This window comes from Nilaparvata lugens, chromosome 5 (assembly GCF_014356525.2).
Source record: "Nilaparvata lugens isolate BPH chromosome 5, ASM1435652v1, whole genome shotgun sequence".
In the NCBI taxonomy this organism is placed as follows: domain Eukaryota; kingdom Metazoa; phylum Arthropoda; class Insecta; order Hemiptera; family Delphacidae; genus Nilaparvata; species Nilaparvata lugens.
The window spans coordinates 43,355,660-43,376,672 of NC_052508.1; the positions used below are offsets into that span (position 1 = coordinate 43,355,660).

Genomic DNA, 21,013 nt, shown 5'->3' on the forward strand with positions numbered 1-21,013 from the left:
AATTAGTTCATGAAAGATGTGCTATTTTCCATATTGCTTGTCTGGGGTTTTTCTCACTCATTCCATTAATATTTGTATATATATCTGTAAGTATCTGTATTATGATTCTTTCCAATCCTAAAATCTAATCTCATCCTTCCAGGTGTCTGCCAAAGAAATTTCTAAAAGATGGTCAATGAGTCTGTCATTGGAGAAGAAGTTAACGATTGGCTCCTGCAACCGAAATTTAGAAGAGCGCGCAGGTAAAAAAGTCTTAATATGGTTCATTATGATTTAATTGTATCTCTGTAAATGAGAATGGAATATAGTTTACCAAGCAATAGTCAAGTGAATGCTATCTAAATTCGGGGTTGCGTTCTGTAATGACTTATGGATGTTTTACATCCATTAATTGCACATACCATTATGTAATTTATTACATTACATATAGGCTATAGCCTACATAATATGCCCTGTAATATATTATATTACCGACACTCAATATATTTTTCAACGAATCAACTAATACTTGTCGTGTTAATAAAGAGAAACAAATAAATAGATAGTCAATAATAGTTAATATCAGGTCGAATTCACCGAGATAACTTTTATTCAAGCTTTAAAGCCTCTACTATATATACTATATACCTCGGGAGTTGCCTACCTTATTTGCAAAATATACTTGTTTTGTTGTGTAAAATGTTTTGTTGAAATGTTGAAATTATTCAAGTATTCGTATTTTACTATTTTGGATACGGTATATTTTTCCTTTTTCTATTTGTTTATTCAAATTTATATTGCATCTTTGTATCTTGTGAAGCAATAAAAATGTATTATTATTATTAAAGAGGGCAATGAAGAACAATTTTATGTAATAAATAAAATGAAAGTTCATATATTGCATAGTTATTGATATACTTCAATCGACACATAAGGCTATAACAATAACAGTAGGCTATACTAAAATCATAATTTCTCAAGATTGGACTTAGTCAACGAAATATTATTTGGTCATAATTTTATAGAACAAATGCCAATTTTTACATGAAAAATGCCCATTCAAATTGACGAATCGGATATTTCTAATGATTTGATATTCTATTCTTTTGTTCTATTGATTTGAAATACAGAGTCGTCATTAAAATATTCTAGTGGTATTTATCTAGAGGTGAAAAATTACATTTTTAGGAGAGCAACTGAGATAATTCAATACGACGAGCTCTTATGACAATAACTTTGTATTTCTAACAGATAAGTGGAGTAAACATATTATTTCCAAACTTAGATGACATTCTTCATAATAATTATTATTGATTGATTGATTGATAATGCACATAACTAAGTTTCTCAAGCTTCCAATTTTGTTATCTGTTGAACTTGATCTGCTGCAGGCCTACATGCAAATGCTTCCGTTTTTTACTAATTTTTGTACCTGAAGTTATACAGTAAAGATGAAATTAAAATTAAGTTGATTTAATTTTTGTTCACAGACATGGAGAAAAGAAGAAACATCTCGCTGTATGCTGAAGTCGATGAAGACGAGACAGTAGAGGATTTTGGAGCTTCAGCCATGAAGTGCAAGCACAGTGTCTGAACACTTTTTGAGCCTGATCATAATTTTATATTAAGAAATTTTAATTCCAATCCAGTAATATACTGTATAAGATGTGAATGCGTTCAAGTAAAGGATTTATTAATTAATTTTGAAGTCATGTAATTTTTCACATCCAGCTGAATATCCTTTTTATTCTAGAAAGTAGATAATAATTTTTGTCACATAAAATTGAAGATATATTTTCCATCACATATTTAAAGTGGATTATCATAGCTTTTGATGACTTGGGTGATCATGAAATTGGTTTATCCTGCAGTTATGCAGATTGATCTTAATCAGACTGATATGGTAGTTATTTTATAATGCTTGGAAACGACTTTCAAATAATATGGTACCGGTACTAATATATGGAATGAACAATACGGTAGATTACGGTAATACTCTAAAGGACTTATTCCATCAATTGACAGTGCTTTTCAAATGGTTTTCAACTGGTTTACACATGAAATTTTGCCCACTTAAAGCATTGTAATTCATTAGAAATGAATTCGAATGTGATTTTATTATACCATGAAATGCTATTTAGAGTGATTTTAGAGTAGCCTACATTTTGAAAGATTCTTGAGAACGTTTTCAATAATATAAGTGATACAAAATTATTTTCAAGTAGTTGAAAAATCCAAATTTTGCCCATTCACAGAACTTTTGATCATTGTAAAGTAATTCAAACATGATTTGGAAGTATGTGTATTCTACTTTGAAATGCTTTGAAGAGATTTGAAAAGTACATAAGTCAATGATTTTGAATGATTCTTAAGAACTTATTCAATCATTTGAAAGTGATTTCAAATGATTTTCAAGTAGTTTATAAATCACAATTTTGCCCACTTAAAGCATTGTAAATCATTGTACAATCATTTAAAAGTGATTTGAATCTACTTTGAAATGCTTTAAAGTGATTTAAAAAGTACATGGATCGATGATTCCAAATGATTCTAAAGAACTTATTCAATCATTTGAAAGTAGTTTATAAATCACAATTTTGCCCACTTAAAGCATTGTAAATCATTGTACAATCATTTAAAAGTAATTTAAAAGTGATTTAAATCTACTTTGAAATGCTTTGAAGTGATTTGAAAAGTACATAAATCGATGATTCTAAATGATTCTGAAGAACTTATTCAATCATTTGAAAGTGATTTCAAATGATTTTCAAGTAGTTTATAAATCACAATTTTGCCCACTTAAAGCATTGTAAATCATTGTACAATCATTTAAAAGTGATTTGAATCTACTTTGAAATGCTTTAAAGTGATTAAAAAGTACATGGATCGATGATTCCAAATGATTCTAAAGAACTTATTCAATCATTTGAAAGTAATTTATAAATCACAATTTTGCCCACTTAAAGCATTGTAAATCATTGTACAATCATTTAAAAGTAATTTAAAAGTGATTTGAATCTACTTTGAAATGCTTTAAAGTGATTTAAAAAGTACATGGATCGATGATTCCAAATGATTCTGAAGAACTTATTCAATCATTTGAAAGTAGTTTATAAATCACAATTTTGCCCACTTAAAGCATTGTAAATCATTGTACAATCATTTAAAAGTGCTTGAAAGTGATTTCAAATTACATTTCAAAGTACTTTAAACTGATTATTTTGCTGCTTGGGAAATTCAGTTTTAAGAGAAACGGCTTTGTTGTCTTCTCCCAATCATATTTCAATTATGATTTGTTATTGTGAATAAAAAAATTAATAAATGAATAAATAAATAGGTTACCGGTACAGTATAAAAGTTTTTCGTATAATTTAATTATTGCTTATCAGGACTATATTGTGAATCAAATGATGCTGCTTATTATTTCTATATTTTAATCAAACTCGATCAAATATAGATTCAACTTGATAACTAATAGTGTTAATTGATTTTCTTCAAAACTAATTGACCGAGCGAAGTGAGGTCTAAGATTCAAGTCGACGGTTTGGCATTTCTCTTAATGTTTAAATGTTTATAATGTTGCGCATTTACGGCGAAACGCGATAACAGATTTTCATGAAATTTGACAGGTATGTTCCTTTTTTAATTGCGCGTCGACGTATATACAAGGTTTTTGGAAATTTTGCATTTCAAGGATAATATAAAAGGAAAAAGGAGCCTCCTTCATACGCCAATATTGGAATAAAAATCAGACTATAGAATTATTCATCATAAATCAGCTGACAAGTGATTACACAGATGTGTGGAGAAGCCAGTCTATTGCTGTATTTCCATAAGGTCTATAAGTAGTTTCAATCAGGTACTTGTGGATGAGAATACTGCGTGAGGTCTACTGTTCATTGAACTACTAGTTAATTAGCATGTCACTCTCCCTTGGTGGGCGGAACCCAAGGGTTGAGTAGTCAAGCAGCTTCCAACATGGAATAATAATAATAGTAATGCCGAGTTACCTAGCTGGTGTCAGAGTTTTCAGGTTGCACCTGATCGATTTCAGGGGCAGTCACTCAACGACTGCTTTGAGGTAGCCGGGACCGATGATTTAACGTGTCCATCCGAAACACGGGAGTGACCCGAGAAAAATATCTAGCCAGAGTCGGGATTCGAACCCGGGCCTCTGGTTTACAAATCAGCTTCTAAAGCATTTGACTACGGCCACTCCATGTTATTAAATTGATAAAAGTGGAGTTAGCAAATAAAACTGTGTTTTTCAAATCAAACAATTTAGCTGTAACTTGACCATCCAACCAAATAACGATCTGTGATCAGAAAGGTATTCTTTATCTATTTCCTCCCAATGAAATCTGATCGCAGATCACTCTGTGTGGCTAGGCTCTAAAACAAACAGCATTCATTGTTGACAAAAATTATATACATGCTAATATTTTCTATACAAACTTTTCAAAATGAACTTATCATGTAATATAAATCATATTGTAGAATCTAGGTGGATTTCTATTTTTCACATAGCTATTATTCAATCTGACTGCCTTATAAGACACATTTGATAATAGTTTCTATGTCTATGATACATGAGTGAACCATAGAATAACCATCTCTGGACTGGAAGGATACCGTGCCCAACGAGATAGCAAAGGTACCACGATAGGACGATACAGCTGTCAGCTACAAGCATCATTATTCTAAATGTTTTTCTCTGACAAGTGATAAATAAATCAGCTGACAAGTGATTACACAGATGTGTGGAGAAGCCAGTCTATTGCTGTATTTCCATAAGGTCTATAGTTTCAATCAGGTACTTGTGGATGAGAATACTGCGTGAGGTCTACTGTTCACAGAACTACTAGTTATGCCTATAGTAAGTCCCAAGTCCTTGTCAAGAAATGTATTACTGTATCGTACCGTATTGTAATCAGTAAAGCATCTTACAGTTCAATTCAATAATAAGTAGGGTAGGTAGGTACCCAATCGAAGCAGGTGTAAATTATAAATTAAAAATAACAATTAATCAAATTGAGTTGCAATCTTATGATAAAAGTGGTCTCTTATTTTATGACGTGATGCGACCCGACAATTCAAAAATTATCTCTGTTTCTCTGCTGAGTGCGCATGCGCGACCTTGGAAGGTTACTGCCCGCTTGAACTGTTGCTCAAAGAAGCAAAGCAGAACAGAGAAGTTCTCTTTCCAGTTGTTAGGTTAACCCAGATAGGTCAGTTAGGAATCTTAAGTTTTAGAATTAATTTACCATGGCTACGCCACAATCAGATGTCGATAAAAGAAAACAAATTAGTGTTCGTGGAATAGCAGACGTTGAAAATGTGCAAACAGTCAAGAAAACTTTTAACCGGCACCTTCATTACACTTTGGTGAAAGATAGAAATGTAGCAACTCCTAGAGACTATTATTTTGCTCTGGCTCACACGGTCAAAGACAATTTGGTTTCAAGATGGATCAGGACTCAGCAGTATTATTACGACAAAGATCCAAAGGTACGGTAAGCATTATTTAACTTTCACCTGTTGCGTTCAAGTCAACACTTTTGTAAAGCTGTCAAAAATTTTGGAAGCTCAGCACATTGATTATTGCAATTATTAACTTGTATGTATTAAATTGCTACCCGATCCAGGTTCTAGATTTTTCCAAATGGTGAGATTTAGTAGACAGAATAATTTATTGAGTCTAATCTATACTCTAGCTACATAGGCTATGGTACTATTATCAGCAGCCCCTCCTATTTTGTAGGCCTACACACAACAGAGCAAGCTAAGGGTGTAATCATATTGGATGCGTACAGTATATATTATGCAAATGGACGCTTGTTTATGCAAGATCTGGGAAGAGCAATAGGAACACTCACATTGAAAGCTTGCACTTGTTACGGTAGGCCTACTGTAGTGCGTTCAGTGTAAGCAGCTAAATGTGAGTTACAACGTTTTTCAATGACACTTTCCAGATTTTAAGCGTACCTTTTTGAAATATGTCTTGGTCAGGCAACTAACTTATAGTCCATTCTGAATAAAACAAGTTAAGACTTGGAAAAAATGTTCACGTTGCCAAGTTGAGCAAGATTAAGAAATTTTCATGCAAGCTCATAATATGGTCGAATCTTGAATTTAACAAACTTGATAAATTCAATCGTATCATGGACTTGTATGAAAAAAGTTACAATAGGCATGAAATGATTTGAAATAAAAGAAAATTAAGTATGAAGTGGAGATGAAAAATATGTTTATGACAGACTTTTATTTTCCACGATACATAAAGTGGAAGCTAACTTTACAATTTTTCGTTACTCAGTACCTGGTCTACAAAGTTTCTCTTACACAATTGAATTCTCTAGCTCTAGAAAATCTAGATAGGTACAATTCTACTTGAATAAAACTCAATTTATCTTAATAAATTGCTTTTGGAAAAATCTGGTGTGGCGCACTCACACAACTTTCCTTACCATTATGAAAATTGATCACCTGATGCTAGTGTTCACGGGCATCTCAAGTCTACTGCTCAAAAATCTGGCCAGCTGGTGACAGGACAATAACGCTGGAGATACACGAGGTCTGCTATCTCTTCATAGTGAATGATTCAATAGAATCAACCGTTGCCAACAGTTTGCAATTGAATAATAATATTTTTTCGAATTTCAAGCTTATTTTTTTTCAATTTTAGGTGAAAATGTTACTGAACATTAATTGTAGAGATTTTCATGTTCAAGCTTTTCCACTTGAAACTTTTCGTTTAAATTGTATCTGAAGCTTGATAATATGGGAATCAAAAATCAAACTTTGCATAGATGAGGCGGAGCTCCCGAAATTTTTACAGATACTGTATATGACTTGTGGCAGTTGATAGAGCCTATCAAAGACTATTGTAGGTATAAATTTGATTAAAATCGTTGGAGCCGTTTTCGAGAAAATCGAGAAAAACCCTGCTTTTGACAACATTTTCGCCATTTTAGCAGCCGTCTTGAATTGCATTTGATCGAAATTGTTCGTGTCGGATCCTTATATTGTAAGGACCTTAAGTTCCAAATTTCAAGTCATTCCGTTAATTGAGAGATGAGATATATTTTATACAGACACACATACACTCATACACACACATACAAAAAAAAACACTCCCAAAAACCACTTTTTTGGACTCAGGGGACCTTGAAACATTATTTAGAAATTGGGGTACCTTAATTTTTTTGAAAGCAATACTTTCCTTACCTATGGTAATAGAGCAAGGAAAGTAAAATTCAGATTTTTAATGTTTTTCTTCTTTCAAATGCAAATTAAGTCATATTGTTCCATTTATCATTGAATGTAAACATCAGCTAAATATAAAGCAACGGTAATAAGCTGAGTAAATGACATCCATGTGCCAATTCATTTGCACAGCAATCCAAGATGAGTGGCTCACCTTGCTCCAATTTTCTCCTCTGCAATTCTCCAAGCAAAATGTGATAGCCATGACAGAGTGAGCCTACATGATTATGCTTAGCACAACATTCCTAAAGAAAAAATCCAATCTTCATTAGCTATTTATAATTGAACAAGCGTTAGCGAGTTCTCACTTTTGACTTACTGAAGGCCAAAGTAGTTGTCCGTCTGTTTGTATGCTCTACAATAACTTAAGAAAGAATTGATCAATCAGCTTCAAATTTTGAACACGTATTCATCAAACCTTTTTACAGGTCCTTCGTCCTTTTCCAGTATATAAAAATAACATTGAAAGTGCATAAGAAAATAATTTTTGTGATGTATCATTTAGTCAGCTGAAGAATTCATTGCATGCAATTACAACAGTTTTCCCATTCATAACATCAGCTGAGGCTATTTGGAAGCTATTATACAGACCGACCTTCATACACTGACTAATGATTTCAGCTGGATAATATACAACATAATTTACAACTTTTACATCAACAAACTGATACAGGTTGAGATATCAATGTGGGTAGGCAAAATATCGCATTCCCGAAAATAATACGGTGACGTATAGCCAAACTATATAACACAAACATGTTCTGACATGCAAGTTTCCTGTTGCTGCTTTACAATATTATCAAATCATTTGAAACATTTTCATATGAGGGACAAAGATGTTTAAGCGAGAGAGAAATTTTTCATTTCAAATAGGAACCCCAATAAAACCTACTGTCAATATTATTCTTGTAGAAGAAATATTTAGCTGTTTCGCCAACTCTGTATAATTAAATGTTGCGGGTTTCAAAGATTACAATACAACAGTTCTTGAGCGAGTTTTCTAACCCAGGGGGTTACTAGTTTGAACGAATAATAATAAATTTAATAGCCATCTTACTTTATGTAATTTTAATGACAATGATCAGAATCAGAATAGTTATAGCTGAATGTAATTTAATTATACACCCTTCGATTATTCAAAATCATATTATATTGTAATCTTTAAACGTGTAGGTAAACTTTTATCCTGCCTAAAAATGGTACACAAGAATGTGATGTGAATGAGAAAATTCATAGGTAATTCATAAATATAAATAATGTAATTGATTATTAAATCATTATATTGTTTGAATATTAATGTAGTCTACATTCATGTTAAATATATTAATTATTCTGAAAATATTAATACCTTAATAACTTCTTCATCATTCGTCCACACTTGTGGAACCGATGGAGTCATAATACAAAACATTACTTAACACATGATTAAGAGCAGTGTGTGGGATCCAACCGAGGTTTCAACAACAAATCACACTATTACATGCCTGGCTAAGGCCCGCCGCAAAGTAGACCCACGCTAATCCACTAAAAGCAACCCACGCCGTGGGATGTTTTGTAAACCATTGCTATAGAATTACTTATAATCAATCAGCTGACAAGTAAATTATTCATTGCATGTATTATTATCATTACACAGATGTCTGGAGAAGCCTATCAATGGTTTACAAAACATCCCACAGCGTGGGTTGTTTTTCGTGGATTAGCGCGGGACTACTTTTCGGCGGGCCTAACAGGCCAAAATCTGAGTTAAGATGTCTCCAAGAAACTCTCGAACACTGTAATAGGCCCTGACCTTCAAGCATTTGGTCACCACTCTCTCAAATGCACCCAACTGCTTCTGTATCTGTCCCATAAGAGACACTTTTTGCAAAAGAGCACACTTCAGACTATCAGCCTCTTACCTCCCGATTCTAATCTAACAACAATCGATTTTAGCTCTAGAACCCCTTTTCAATGTTTGGGTGGATCTACATAACTCTGTTCTTTTTTTTTCAGAGAGTCTACTACCTGTCATTGGAGTATTACATGGGACGTACTCTCCAGAACACCATGATCAACCTTGGCATTCAAAATGCTTGCGATGAAGCAATGTATCAGGTAAGTTTCAGAATAAAAGAGTCTATGCCTTAACTAAACCTAAAGGATACAACATACACTATGCCCAAGAAGATTCTGGTATTAAACTATCTTGCTTCTGAAAAGCTAGAGCTTTCATATAATTTCATGATATTTTAATAATTTCTATACTATTTTCTGATTTTCCTACAACAAAACGTGTGGGGAAATAATATTTAGTTATAATAAAAATAAATTTCCAAAATATCACAGCAGTTGGGTTGGAACAGCAATAGGACTACAAGAAAACAAGACCAATAATATTATACCGGTGTACTATATTCTTAATAATGATTTTATGAATTAACAATGTATGAATTGCCAAGTAAGTATTATGAATTGACTAAACTCTATTAACAACACAAGTTTCAAATTATAAATTTATCCAATTTGGTATCTCTGATGTAGGCTTAAATAATTGTAATAATATTCTTATTATTATGATTTATTTCTCATTAGTCCAGACAATGAATGCTCAAAAAAGGGTATAGAGGGAAAAGTTTGGAAGACAATTTCTGACCCCGCAGTTCTGTTTAGGGTAGTGAGGAGGTAAACATATCAAAAGTCCCCACCCCTACCCACTGTGCTAAGGGGGTGGGGTGGTATTTTACAGACATGACTATTCTATATAAAATTGAAGCTTACATAATTTCCTATAATATTGATGTCACAACTTTTTCTATATCTCTCTCACTTTTCGAGATATCCGCTCATAAAAATTCATAAAAATGAATGCTCATTTGTATAACTTTTTTTCTCTTCAATTTGATGTATTATTTCACTACTTATTGTTTTCCTTCTATTGTTATAGCGGATTCAATGTGGGGGGTGAAATTTTCAACTCTGCAACAAGTGTCAACTTAGCAGTTCCACGCCTTCAATAGACGAGCTAGATATGCGTATTTTGGCTATGTTTACCTCCTAACTAGTCTTCATTGAGCTACAAAGTTAAAAATTGTTTACCAGATGTTCCAGACTCAAATTTCATTGTCAAGTGATCAATTGTTACAAAATAAAAATTTCACCCCCACATTGAATCCGCTATAACAATAGAAGGAAAACATTAAGTAGGTGAAATAATACATCAAATTGAAGAGAAGAAAAGTAATACAAATCTACGGTGAGCATTCATTTTTATGATGCATTGTTGGAGAGTTTTAGGCCCTGAAACATAAAAAAATGGGATTAAAAGCTGTTATTTTAACAATTTTACACTTTTAAGAGCGTATATCTCGAAAACTGTTGGAGATATCACAAATAACCACAGAACAAATCTTGTTAAGAATTTATCAAGCTTCATTTCTGAACAGCTAGTCATGTTGGTTAAACGCATTTCTCTCAAGATATGAGCGTGTAAGCAGAACATCGAAAAATGCAACTTTTAAACCACCCTCATCTCTTTAGCACAAGGGATAGGGATGGGGACTTTTGATAAGTTCACCCCCTAACTGGTCCCAATAAGCTGCAAAGTCAAAAATTGTGTTCAAAACATTCTCTCCAAATTCCTTTGTCAATTGGTCTATTTTTGCATAACTGAAGATCTCACACTCAACACTGAAGCTGCTGCAACAGTCGTGGGGATGTGCGTAAACTTGTAAAATTATACATCAAATTGGAGAGAATTTGATGCTCTAAAAGCTCATGATCAGCATGGTTTTTTCCCATCGATATTCAAAAAGTTATAAGAGCAAAAATAGCAAAAAATTGAGGGTAATGTGTTTTTTAAAAAAATGTCACATCTTTTAGAGCGGATATCTCGAAAAGTGAAAGAGATAGAAAAAGTTGTTAGATCAATATTATATCAAATCATGTAAGCTTTAATTTTATATAGAATAGTCATGTCTGTAAAATGAATAGTTTTCGAGTTATATGCGAGAAACCAAAAATTGGTACTTTTGAACCACCCCCATCCCCTTAGCACAGGGGGTAGGGGTGGGGACTTTTGATATGTTTACCTCCTCACTACCCTAAACAGAACTGCGGGGTCAAAAATTGTCTTCCAAACTTTTCCCTCTATAACACTCCGTTGACTGGGCTACATGTATTGCTCCTCAATAATTACAATGTTAACAAAGTATGTTGTTAGTTCCAAAAAAATACATAGGCTACTGGTAATAATTAAAATAAATTTGATATTAAACATGACGTAGGTTATCAAGTTAGTAGACGTGCAATCATTATAAAATTATCAATTAATTTAATTGGTCTAATAAAGTTTCTATTAATATTTCAGATTGGTTTGGACATTGAAGAACTGCAAGAACTGGAGGAAGATGCCGGATTGGGAAATGGTGGACTGGGAAGACTGGCTGCCTGCTTTCTGGATTCAATGGCAACCCTAGGCTTGGCTGCCTATGGCTATGGTATTCGCTATGAATATGGAATTTTCGCGCAGAAGATTAGAAATGGTGAACAGGTTGGTATCAAATAAGACGTAACGAAACAATCTAACAAGTTTTATAATTAGGTTCTATAATCACATTGGCCCATATGAATAAAACCAGAGCAAATGCTCATGAGCAAGAGCATGGAGCATAAGGTTTTGCTCATGAGCAAAAGGTAGAAGCAAAAGCATTTGCTCATTTTTATATGAATAAGCTTTACCTTATACTCTTACCTTATGCTCCTAAACTTTGGAGCAAATGCTCACGTATTTTTACTTTCCTTGCCCTATTACCATAGGTAAGCAAAGTATTGCTTTCCGAAAAAAAATTAAGGTACCCCAATTTCTAAATTTCTATACGTTTCAGGGTCCCCTGAGTCCGAAAAAGTGGTTTTTGGGTATTGGTCTGTATGTGTGTGTGTGTGTGTGTGTGTGTGTGTGTGTGTGTGTGTGTGTGTGTGTGGTGTGTGTGTGTGTGTGTATGAGTGTATGTGCGTCTGTGTACACGATATCTCATCTCCCAGTTAACGGAATGACTTGAAATTTGGAACGTAAGGTCCTTACACTATAAGGATCCGACACGAACAATTTCGATCAAATGCAATCCAAGATGGCGGTTAAAATGGCGAAAATGTTGTCAAAAACAGGGTTTTTCGCGATTTTCTCGAAAACGGCTCCAACGATTTTGTTCAAATTTAAACCTGGATTGGTCATTGATAAGCTCTATCAACTGCAACAAGTCCTATATCTGTAAAAATTTCAGGAGCTTTGCCCCATCTATGCAAAGTTTAATTTTAGATTCTCAATTATCAGCCTTCATATACAATTTAAACAGAAAATTTCAAGTGGAAAAGATTGAGCATGAAAATCTCTGCAATTAATGTCCAGTAACATTTCCACCTAGAATTGAAAATAAGCTAGAAATCCGAGAAAATGTGATTATTAAATTGCAAACTGTTGGCAACTGTTGGTTCTATTAAATCATTCACTACGAAGAGATAGCAGATATAGTGTGTTTCCAGCGTTATTGACCTATCACCAGCTGTCTCATATCTTTGAATAGTAGACTTGAGATGCGCGAGTACACTAGCGTCAGGTGATCAATTTTCTCAACGGCAAGGAAAGTTGTGTGAGTGTGCCACACCAGATTTTAGAGATTTTTCATCAGCTGATTCGCTTTTGCAGCCTTAGTTTGTTTTTATAGCTCACGGAAGCGCTAAATATGCAAATAGGGTGCACCGCTTGTGTTTGCGTCGTCTTCTCTGTTTTCTATTTATGAATAGAGCTTTAGGTTAGTAGAGTTTAGAATTTTGAAATAATAGCGTGAAAAATGTCATCTCTATAATAATCTTCAGCATATTCTTATAATATCAATAGCCTTCTTATAATCGTCCACACTCTCATCTTCTTAAATGCCTATCTCCTATTTTGTGATGACTATCTTTTGTATTTATTCTTTTGTAGGGATAATGGTCAATTAACTGCAACATTTGTTGCAACATTTGTTGCTCCTTTTTTGTGTATATACAGGGTGATTCACGAGGATATGCGGTAACTTTGAGAGCTCATTCAATATGTAAAAATAATGAAAAAAACTTATATAAACATAGGTCCGGAAATGTTTCGTTAGCGAGTTATACAGGGTTAAAGATTTCGCCTGGATTTCAGCTCCGCTGAGTAAATGAAGACTCTCTGAAATTCTGGGAAGTTAAATTTAGGGGGAAATGCCATTGTTTCTTATGGTTTTTTACCTGAAAAATTGATTAGAACAGGTCCCAGAACTGTAAGATGAGTAGTTTTTGAGTAATCCAGTGTAAAATGCAAAAACATTGAGTAAAAAAACACAATTTTTACATTTGGCCAGCAATCGCTTTGTTATTTTACCAATAAACTGATCAAATTTCAGAACAAAACTTGTAGAAAATTTAATTCTAAACAAAACGGTATGATTAAAGTATACAGAAAGTGAACAGATAATCGATTAAAGAAAGTTTTATCGAAAACTGTAATGTAAAGTTATGCAATAAAATTACAGTAAATGCTCAAAAATGTTGCCATTAACTTCAATGCATCTTTCTGCTCGTTTAAGAATTGCTCTTGTTGCTTTTCGTAGTTCTACGGGGCTCTCCTTTAACTGCACAAAGGCTTCATTAATTCGATCAAGTAACGCCTCACGGGAATTTACTTTGACCTCGTAAACATGATCTTTCATCCATCCCCATATGCAGAAGTCCAATGGCGTATGATCTGGTGACCTTGGTGGCCAGTGTATAGGACCACCACGACCGATCCATTTATTTGGGAACTGATGATTTAGATAGGTGGAAACATCATTTGAAAAATGTGGCGGTGCGCCATCATGCTGGAAGTACATCTTGCGTCGCGTTGCAAGAGGAACATCTTCCAGCAATGTCGGTAATTCTTCTTGAAGAAACTGTAAGTACGCCTGACCTGTTAAGCGCTCTAGAAAAATAAACGGTCCAATTAGCTTATCATCAATAACACCACACCATACATTAATGTTAAAACGGTATTGAAAGTTACGTTCAATTGTTGCATGAGGGTTCTCTTCTGCCCATGAATGTTGGTTTCGTAAATTGTTGATACCATCACGAGTGAACTGTGACTCATCGGTAAATAAAATGTACTTGAAGAGTTGACGATGATTGACTAACCAATTGCAGTACTCCAAGCGATGTTCATTGTCTCCTGGTTGTAAATGCTGTACTTTTTGTTTATGGTAGGGATAAAGGTTGTTCTTATTAAGTGTTCTCCAAACTTTACTTTGCGAAACCCTAAACCGCTTTGAAATACGTCTTGTACTAATACCTGGACTACGTTCAACAGCAGCAATAATGTTTTCTTCTACATTAACATCATGTTGGCGAGGGCGGTCAGACTGGATCTTTACGCTTGGAAGTGATCCTGTTTCCCGTAACGTACGAAATGTAGAAATAATGGTTCTAGCATTTGGAATTCTACGATAAGGGTAACGTTGTCTGTATTCTTCCACAGCGATTGTAGCATTGCCTTCACATACACCGTAAATAAACACCATATCGGCGTATTCTTCAGTTGAAAATAAGTATGGCATTACTACTCCAACAATTTAATAATTACTATGGACAAAACAATGCTAACACGGACTAAAATTCAATACGACGAACAGAACAATACACACATGGACTAAAACTCAGTTGTTACCTCTCAAGGAATTAAAATTCTACATTTCAAATCACATCATTGTTGATCAGCTGTTATTGTAGTGCCAACTTATGAAAAACAAATTATCCGCTCAACATGTGTATTTTTTTTTATTATTTATGTTTGTTGTTTATGTTTATTTCTTTATTTTAAAACTGTGTTTTAATATTATTTTATTTTGAAATTTTAGTAAAAAAATTAAGGTGTTAAATTTAAGTAAAAATCATTAACTTTTTACAGATCTTTAATAAGAAATCAACAGAGTTATTGTCGGCCAAATGAAAAACGTGTGTTGTTCTGTTTTCAATAAAACTTCCTTTAATCGATTATCTGTTCACTTTCTGTATACTTTAATCATACCGTTTTGTTTAGAATTAAATTTTCTACAAGTTTTGTTCTGAAATTTGATCAGTTTATTGGTAAAATAACAAAGCGATTGCTGGCCAAATGTAAAAATTGTGTTTTTTTACTCAATGTTTTTGCATTTTACACTGGATTACTCAAAAACTACTCATCTTATAGTTCTGGGACCTGTTCTAATCAATTTTTCAGGTAAAAAACCATAAGAAACAATGGCATTTGCCCCTAAATTTAACTTCCCAGAATTTCAGAGAGTCTTCATTTACTCAGCGGAACTGAAATCCAGGCGAAATCTTTAACCCTGTATAACTCGCTAACGAAACATTTCCGGACCTATGTTTATATAAGTTTTTTTCATTATTTTTACATATAGAATGAGCTCTCAAAGTTACCGCAAATCCTCGTGAATCACCCTGTATATATATATATACATATATATATATCATGGTTGAATCTAATAAGAGTTTTTATAGTTCTCAACTATTGGTTGTGATCGTATCTGGTATAGTTTCCTCTTCCTCTTACGGATTAGTTGAGCCATTTTACTATGAGCAAAAGGTGATAAGCTGCTCTAGACTAGACTCACCTTTTTTGAAGCATTTGCTTCAAAATTTGAGCAAATGCTCTAGTTTATTCATACAATTTTGAGCAAAAGCTTTTACTTTTGAGCAAATGCTCAAACTATTTTTTTGATGAGCATGAGCAAAAGGTTTTGCTCACGTTTATTCATAGAAAATGAAGCAAATGCTCCATATTTTAGAAGTATAAGCAAATGCTAAACTTTATTCATATGGCCCAATATTGTTATCTCATCAAGATAAAATTGAATAATCAAAATATTATAATTATATCAGGGTATGGTTTTAGTATTCCTCTTCATAAATCAAGAAATCATTCTCTAATAAAACTTTTATGAATTAATTTTTGGTCATCTGCCACTGATTTTTTATGATCCAGATCAGTGACCCACCTCTGCCTTAAAATGTATAGTACATATCACTATTCTATTTGAAAAATGTTGAATAGGATTTAGAAAGTTTTTACATAGTTTTTTTATAGTTATCATCATCAACTGATTAATTCGAATATAGGCTATAATAGGCTTGTTTTTCGACTGAAAGAAATGATAAATCTAATAATTGAATTATAGTCACCCAACTATTTTTGCCTACACTATCTTATCAGTAACTATTGAAAACTTTCCACTTTAATTCACCAGCAATTGGGAGATAACATTGTAACAACACAATTATCAGAATAGTATTCTGTGAATTGATGAGCTCATGATGCTTGTACATTAAAGTACAATTCACCTTGACTTTGTATATTTGTTTGATATGGATTTGCTCTATTAACCTTGAAATAGTATACGATTACGAATTCGCAATGATTTATTGAACCGGGTAATTCGTTCTAGTATGATTTGAATGTCGCTTTTAATGACCTTTAAGTCAGTCACCAATAATTTTTGAATTAATACTAAATTTGTAATTGTTAGAAAAAACTATGCTCGACGGGTGAGGAACCCTTTTTCATTGCATAACTTTATTGAGTAGAGCTCTTTTCTAGAATTCGTCACTGAATAAATTTATGAAAACTCATTATTATAGACTATTACTAACACCCTTTTTATATATTGAATTAGTTTCGAGCATCTATGCCATTTTCAAGTATCAAATTGTAATTTCAAAACTCAAATTTTGAAACTTGAAAATGCCTTAAATGCTCAAAACTAGTTGTATTTATTTAAGCTAAAAAATGAAAACAAAAATCATGAATCGGCGGAAAATTCTCTTTTCCCCACATTTTTACCATTTTGAAAACCATATTGATTCGCAAATTCTTTTGGTTGAAGCAATGCAAGTAAACAAATTGACGAAACATTGAAGTGAAAACAGAATTTTTTACAATAAAAAATGTTGTTTCAAACCTCTATCTATTTCTTTTACCCTTTTTGTAAAAAGTTAGAAATAAAGTATAGAAATAAAGAAATTGATGGAATGAGTGGATGGCATTATCTATATCAGTATTTTCATCTACGTTCATAACTTACACCCTTAGAGGATGACTTCATAACTTCAATTCCTTAGAGGAGACGCGTCTCGAACGGCGCGTGTTGAGCTGCCTGCTTGTTGAGCTGTCTCCTCGCCCCCTGTGGGTTAGGGGAGCTTTGAGTCGATCATCGTACTCAAGAATGTGTTAAAAACCAGAATTCACCCAGAGTATCCATGCTTGTCGTAGGAGGCGACTAAAATGGACCTCAAGGCAACTCCAGAAGTTGCCTTGCCTTCAAACCTACGGGATCTGCCCCATCAGGGCAAAAAGAAAAACCCAAGAGACCAGAGATGGGTGAAACTCCAGGCACAAATGTGGGTCAAGAGGCTGAGTCGAGGGTGGCCGGGTGCCATAGAGGCAGTTTGGCGTGCCCTCTCAGCGGAAGGACCTACAAAAAGGCCAGGAGTGGAACTAACGTAGGTCACGAGTTTGTGGGTGGAGAGGCCAAAACTCACCTCTGCTCAAAGAATAGCGCCCATTCAGGCAAAACGTTTTGGGAGAGGTGAGGCTTCGACCGTGCGAAGTTTTGGAGGAGCAAAAAGTAAAAAACCCAAGAGACCAGTGATGGGTGAAAAACCATTAGTCCAGTCAAATGGTCGTTTTTCAGGAAACAGCCTCGAAAGAATTTTTCTCGACGGTTCTATATGTATTTTGGGGCGCTGAATTCGAATCTGAAATTTGCTGACACGCCAGAAGGCGGCTTCACCCCAAAGACCCCTAAAATTTCGGACTTTTTTCAATTTTCCCATTTCATCTCATGAACCTTGAGTTTCTCAAGAAAAATCATTCTTGACAAAATTTAAGAGAATAAGATTTCCAATAAATTGAGTGGTCGCGCCGGATTCTACCATTTTTGGTTCCGGAGCTACGAATTTTCAAAAAGGGGTATTTTTAAGGGGTTTTCAAAATTATGCAAACCTACCACTTCTACCCTATACAACATGGATATTTTTCTAGTATAGATAAAAAATCCCGCCTGAGCACACTGTCTGAATAATAAAAAATCTAATGCATTATTAAGCCTATTGTGTAATCGAAGAGACCTAAACAGGGGAGCATTGTAACCACTGACCGTTCTACATCTGATAATATAAAAGGTGGGATGATCTCTGGAATTGAACGCATGAACATGGAACCTGATCAATGAGAGCAGCGAAGGAGAAGAAAATCGACCCCTTAACAGACCATACACGAAAATCAATGAGTCTCTCTCCCGTCTTAATCTCAATGATACAAAGTGATTTCGATCAAAATATATCATTATCTTGTCTTAGTAGGTTAGTAAATATGATGCTCAACCTGGTTGAGTTGAGCATTTGCAAAGGTCTTGAATCGTGTCCGCAAACTCTAACCACTGCAAATACCTCATTGTACACGCTTTTTATCACACGCTGTAATTTAAGAGAAACATTTTTCGCAGCCAGTGCTTCCCATACTACTTCTTTTGGCACAGTATCGAATGCTGCTCGGAGATCCAAGAATGCAAGGTAAACCTGTTTTCCTTTATAAATTTTGAACATATGGATCTTAGTGAGAAAACATGATCCTGAGTCTGTCTGCCAGGTTCAAAGGAACATTGTTCTTCCTCAATCTGTTCCTCTACCACATTCCGAAGTCTCTTCTCTAAAATGCGTGTGTACACTTCAAGTACTACTGATGACAGGCACACTGCTCTGAAGTTCTCGCAGTCGGAGGAGCTACCTTTTTTGTGCAGTGGGATTATTACATTTTGTTTCCATTCTTCTGGAATCTTTTCTTGGTCCCATACCTGCTGTATCAATCTAGTGAGGCTATTCAAGAGATTCTCACCCCCTTTCTTTAGGTACTCAGCTTGAATATCATCGATACCTGCTGCTTTTTCATTTTTTAATCTTTGAATGGCATCTTCCACTTCATCCTTTGTTATTTCCGCATTCATTTGGTCCTCTTCATTTCCATTATCATTCACATCCATATTCATTTCTTGATCATGCCCATCCTAATTAAACTTGCCTTCAAAGAATTTTCTCCAAGTTTCCAGTACATCTTGAGTGGATGACATCATCTTTCCTACCTCATCCTTAACAGATCTTGCCTGTTTTCCAAACTTTCCTCGTAGACTCTTGCAAACTGTCCAGAATTTCTTAACATCTGATCTGTAATTTTCGTTTATTCCATTTCGAAACTCTCTTTGATTCCTTTACAGCCCTTTTAGCATCATTTCTGCACTGTATGTATGTCAGCCAATCTTCATTCCTTCCAGATCTTATATACTTGTTATATGCCTTCTTCTTGTCCTTTACTTTATGTTTCACTTCTTCCGACCACCATTTTGTCCTTCTCTTGAATTTTCCAACTTTTCTTTGGCCACATACTTTAATTGAGGCTCTTAGTAGCGACTCTTCAATTGCTTTCCATTGAAATTCGATGTTTGTGAACAAATTGTCTTCTACTATCTGTGTTTCACTAGCAGCCAATTGTCTGTCAACTTCTTTCTGGAATTCATTTTGTTTGTCCAATCTTTTTCTCGCATTTGACCCTTTCATACTTCCTCTGCTTTATTGTGGCTATTCTTTGGAACCTAGTGTTGGCAACCAGTAGTTTATGATCTGAATCAATCTCCGCACTTCTTATAACTTTAACATCTTTGACAGCATATCTCAAATCGGATGGGTAAAGAAAATAGTCGATGATGCTTTGGTTGTCTCTGCCTTCTGCTACAAAAGTGATTTTGTGTATGGTCTTATATGATATATAGTCTTATATATCAGCAAATTTCAGATTCGAATTCAGCGCCCCAAAATACATTAAGAACCGTCGAGAAAAATTCTTTCGGGGCTGTTTCCTGAAAAACGACCATTTGACTGGACTACATGCACAAATGTGGGTCAAGAGGCTGAGTCAAGGGTGGCCGGGCGCCCTAGAGGCAACTTGACCGCCCCTTCCTCGGCGGAAGGACCTACAAAGAAGGCCAGGGGTGGAACTCACGTAGGTCACGAGGACTAATCAGTCTGAAGAGACTGTCTAGCATATCACACTGGATTGCGACAAGGATTGCAACCAGGTGATGAATGGAATGTTAGTATAGGTAAAAACTCTTGGTTCTTGTAAAGGACATAGGTATTGGTTTGCCTTACTAACATACTATTTGGGAACACAATAAGCTTCGGTTGACGTGTGGGGCTCTTTGAACCTTTGGATTCTTGAATCCGTCCCTTCAAAAACAATAAACAATATAGTCTCATCAAGCCTGATTACAGCTGCGCGTGTTGACACGCCTCTAAGGAATTGCACCCTAAGAAGAATTTAGAAACATTAATCTATTCCAAGCTATTAAATAAAAGTTATTTGAAAACGAATTCCATCGATGTTTTAAAGTGATTGTGTTATTCAATTTAAACAAATTCAATCATGATTTTTATCAATATTATTGTATTGCACAGGTTGAAGAACCAGATGACTGGCTGAGGTTTGGTAATCCATGGGAAAAGGCCAGGCCAGAGTACATGTTGCCCATTCATTTCTACGGTCATGTTGAAGATTCTCCCCAGGGCAAGAAGTGGGTCAACACTCAGGTAGGCCTACTGTAATATTCTCTTCAAATTATTTCTCAGTTTGTGTCATTTTACTTTCCAATCTTGAAATGTGTTCAAATTAATGAATTCCTCAACT

The 21,013-nt window shown here is 34.4% G+C and overlaps 1 protein-coding gene across 1 annotated transcript in view; it reads left to right on the top strand.

Moving 5' to 3' along the window:
- The first annotated feature begins 5,142 nt into the window (after positions 1-5,142).
- The window catches only part of LOC111048920 (glycogen phosphorylase), a 30,965-nt gene continuing 15,094 nt past the window's right edge, over positions 5,143-21,013 (top strand). The window contains exons 1-4 of the mRNA XM_039428383.1: positions 5,143-5,487; positions 9,241-9,342; positions 11,594-11,776; positions 20,785-20,916. Of these exons, the coding sequence (XP_039284317.1) occupies positions 5,245-5,487; positions 9,241-9,342; positions 11,594-11,776; positions 20,785-20,916 (660 nt within the window). The 5' untranslated portion in view covers positions 5,143-5,244. The remainder of the gene's footprint in view (positions 5,488-9,240; positions 9,343-11,593; positions 11,777-20,784; positions 20,917-21,013) is intronic.